Below are 3,703 nucleotides of genomic sequence, written 5' to 3'. Positions count from 1 at the left end.
TAAGAGCCTAAGGGTGAAGGCGATGAAGTTAGAATACAAGAGGAAACGAGGGAGACGGTGAGAGAATATGTAGATCATGACAAAAGCTTTATTATCACAATAAAATGTACAAGAATAAACAGATGTGAGGGCTTTGCGTTAGGAGTGTCAAAATATGTTTTCGGGTCAGGTTCGGGTCAAACTCGAAATTAACCCAATCTTAACATGTTCGACCAGAATCCTACCCAGTTGTCCAAATGGGTTTAAAATCTTGACCCAAACCGGGCTGACACCAACTTAATCGACATGAACCGACCCATTTAACCCACGAGCGGGTGAGTGAGCTAGTAGGAGAGGCTGCAAGGGTGAGGTATAGCGGGCGACACTGTGAGCGAGGCATGCAAACATGAGTAACGAGTGTGATGGATGAGGTGAGATCCGATCAAGTGAGGGAGGGTCATATGGATTATTTTTTGGGTTCACAAGTTAACCCAAACCCAACCAGATATAACAAATAGGTTAAAAAATCAAACACAAACCCAACCCATTTGTTAAACGGGTTGTCCCAAACCTGAAATTTCTCAGGTCATATCTGGGTTAGATTTTTTGGTCATGTCATATATTGACACCCCTACTCTATGTTGCAAAGCTTAAGCTAAGAAAAAGGAAAACAATACAACATATCTTTCTCCTCAAAGGTGGGAGTTAAAAAAAAAAAAGAGATCTGTCTTAGAGAGAAGTAGATATCACATACTCTCTCTTTTTTCTCTTTTTCTTTTGCATCTTTTTCATGTATGTGTTCTCCTGCTCCCTTTTTATTGGATTTGGGGAGTTACCATGGATATCTATGAGATATAATAGTTATCTCATCCATCTTTGATGTAGCTTAATCATTTGTGTTGATTGAAATGGCTAATACTACGAAAGGGGGTGCAGGTAGGATGAACACGTGGATCGAGTCGGAGTTGATAGGCAACCAGTCTGGGGTCGCCCCATTGAGGTAAAAGAGGCGAGTAATATCTGGATGCAATCAAGTGTATAGCAGGAACTGGTCTGAGGTCGCCCTAATGAGCTGAGAGGGGTGAGTAGCGTTTTAATGCCTTCTTGAGGTCGATCTGATTGCAATGGAAGTCTTGTGGGAGAGATAGATGCTGTCAACTTAGTCATTGACGTGTTTCGCATGGGGGGCTTGACTGTAGCTGGGGTGGATAAATATTCATCTAACTTAGAGAGGAACTTCTAAGGTCGTCCTCACCGGGGAGGGCGATCGCCTGGAAGTGATAGTCAAAGCTAGTCCGCCGCGCTCCAGTGTTAAGCTCATTCCCAACACCTAAGCGAGTCCCTTGAATGGACTGTTCCAAGGGAGAAGAGACTACTCCTTCCGCTCGACTCGAACGTAATATACAAGACACCTCTGAACAGGAACCTGCACATTTTGTCATGGGTGTATAAGGGCCTTAACGAAGTATGTATGTTAGATCAAAATCATATTTTCTTGATGTTGGAAACATGGAATGCATTATGCACGCTTGCTTTAGTTGATTATATTAACAAAAAAGTTGGTGATACGTGCCATCAGATTGTTTGTCTTAAAAGAATCCAATATATATCGACTGAAGTTTATAGCTCTATCAAATCACAATATCTCACATAACACACAACCTACTAATCCTTTCGAATATTCAATCACCGACAACTAATTGAATGCCATTATATTTTGAGTCATATTATTTTTATTATGTTGATTTTGTGTGGACAATAATCTCTATCACATTTTCTTGCTGATTTCATCTAAGACTAATCTATATATTTTGAATAAATTATATAGATTGACTATATTCTCCTATTGAGTTGTCCTGATTTTGTGGGCAATTTAAAATAATTTTTTTAATTTAATTAATCTGTTAACATTGACATAACACCCTATGAAATATTCATTATTGCATGAAAGGAAGCGAGTGGGTGAACAAAATTTCCAATTGATTAGGTTGCCAAAATACAATTTAAAAGCTTTTCTTGCAAGCTCGTCTTCTCTACCTGCAACTCGAGGTCTCTCGTGAACTTTTCTTCTCCTCCCACTTCGGCTATACGATTGATCGATTCGATCCGACTCAAATTCGGTTGCGGCCTCGGCGTCGGTGGTGACAACTAATGGAATATCCGCGCTCCGGTGTCGATAACGGAGGCGCAACTTCCTGCGCGAAGCTCGAGGGCATGGCGATCTGGATCGGCACAAGCCTAGCCTCGGTTTTCTTTGCCTCTCTGGAGCGCTTCTCCTGCATCAATCTTGCCACGATAGATCACGACGAAGAGATCGAGGAAGAATCCAAGGACCGGCCTCTCATGCTTTCTGTCCAGAACTCGTCCACGCCCTACCGCAGCGATGACCCCGCCTTTGGCGAAAAGCTCGGCCCTGTTTGTACCCCACCATATCATTAGGCACGCGGTGATGCCTTGATCTCCCTCCTCCTCCTTCGTTGGTGCGATCTGATCTGATGCGTAGAAGGCATGTTATCTGTTGGGTTATGGTTTCTCTCTCTCTCTCTATATATATATATATATTTTTTTTTTTTTTTCCATGTGAAATTTGTTGTTTACTATTTCAGGCAATGATCTTTTATGTATTTTTACTACCTGGTGCCTTGGATGAAATTTAGGCTTGGTTTGGATGGCTTTTTTTACTGCTTCTTGAACCTGTTTTTAAGTTAAAAAATTTAAATTTTTATACTAGAAAACGGCCTCAAAAAGCAGTAAAAAAGTTGTCCCAAATGAAGTCTTAGATGGATTTTGAATTACTGGGTTGATAATTTTTATAGATTGGGTTGCTGCTTATCAAAAGGGTTATACATTTGTTTGTTGGTGAAAGACTGAAAGTTATTCTTTGGGCCTATTTGATTGTCTGTTTATTTATGATGATAAGTTATTAAGGGAAGATAAGTCTTAGGGGCTGTTTGGTAGCACCCAGAATTTCATTTAAGTAGGATTTCGTAAATCCGGAATTACGAAATCGGCGGGGGTTAAATCCTGGAAATTGTTTGGTAACATTCATGATAAATCCTGTTAAATCATATGTGATTGTTTGGTTGTAGAGCATAAAAGAGTGGACTCTTCTTCCTTCTAGCTCCAACAAAGCATTAAATATGCCGAATCACAAGATTTCGGAAATCCGGGATTTATCGTGAGAAGGAGTAATTTTTTGTCTATGGCAACTTTCATTTGCCTTGAGATTTGGTTTTGCATTTTAGACCGTTTGGCTGGATTTCGCTCAAATCCAGCCTAAATCCTACTTCCAAATAGCCCCTAAAGCTGTTGAGACATAAGCTGTGTTAAGTTGGTTGGCTTGTTAAAAAGAAGGCTTATATAAGCTGGTGAAGCTGTTTGTTTTCTTAAAAGGGAAAAAAAGAGAAAGCTTTAGCTTAACTTATGTTATTGAGTTATCTAATTCCTTAATTACTAACAAACAAATTTATTCATAGTTTCAATGTAAAAACGTGATTTTTTATTCCTGTGAGTTGTTTTAAGTTACAAAAGAATGAAAAACTTTTGGAAGCACTTTCCTATAATCTGCGCATGTTACCCTGTTGCATATTATATTGTTGTATGACATAACCCAAGCAATGAATTAATGAAATATACACAACTAACCATTGAACGTTATTAGGAATTGTAAATATTATCACATGAACTATTTGTTCATGAGAACAACAAATACTTGTCAAATATT

At 39.1% G+C, this 3,703-nt stretch overlaps 1 protein-coding gene across 1 annotated transcript; it reads left to right on the top strand.

The window, feature by feature from the left end:
• The first annotated feature begins 1,935 nt into the window (after positions 1–1,935).
• On the top strand, positions 1,936–2,509 carry LOC110114726. Its single transcript, XM_020847703.2, has one exon. It carries the CDS (start codon positions 2,131–2,133, stop codon positions 2,416–2,418), a length of 288 nt encoding a protein of 95 aa, XP_020703362.1. The 5' UTR covers positions 1,936–2,130; the 3' UTR covers positions 2,419–2,509.
• The last annotated feature ends 1,194 nt before the right edge of the window (positions 2,510–3,703 follow it).

The sequence above is a fragment of the Dendrobium catenatum genome, unplaced genomic scaffold (genome assembly GCF_001605985.2).
Source record: "Dendrobium catenatum unplaced genomic scaffold, ASM160598v2 fragScaff_scaffold_48, whole genome shotgun sequence".
Classification (NCBI taxonomy): Eukaryota; Viridiplantae; Streptophyta; class Magnoliopsida; order Asparagales; family Orchidaceae; genus Dendrobium; species Dendrobium catenatum.
Note: the sequence above shows the minus strand (reverse complement) of the source record. Positions and strands in the feature narration are given on the sequence as shown.

What these genes read in the sequence shown, in the direction of transcription:
- LOC110114726 (XM_020847703.2), top strand. Translation starts at nt 2,131, where the DNA reads ATGGAATATCCGCGCTCCGGTGTCGATAACGGAGGCGCAACTTCCTGC.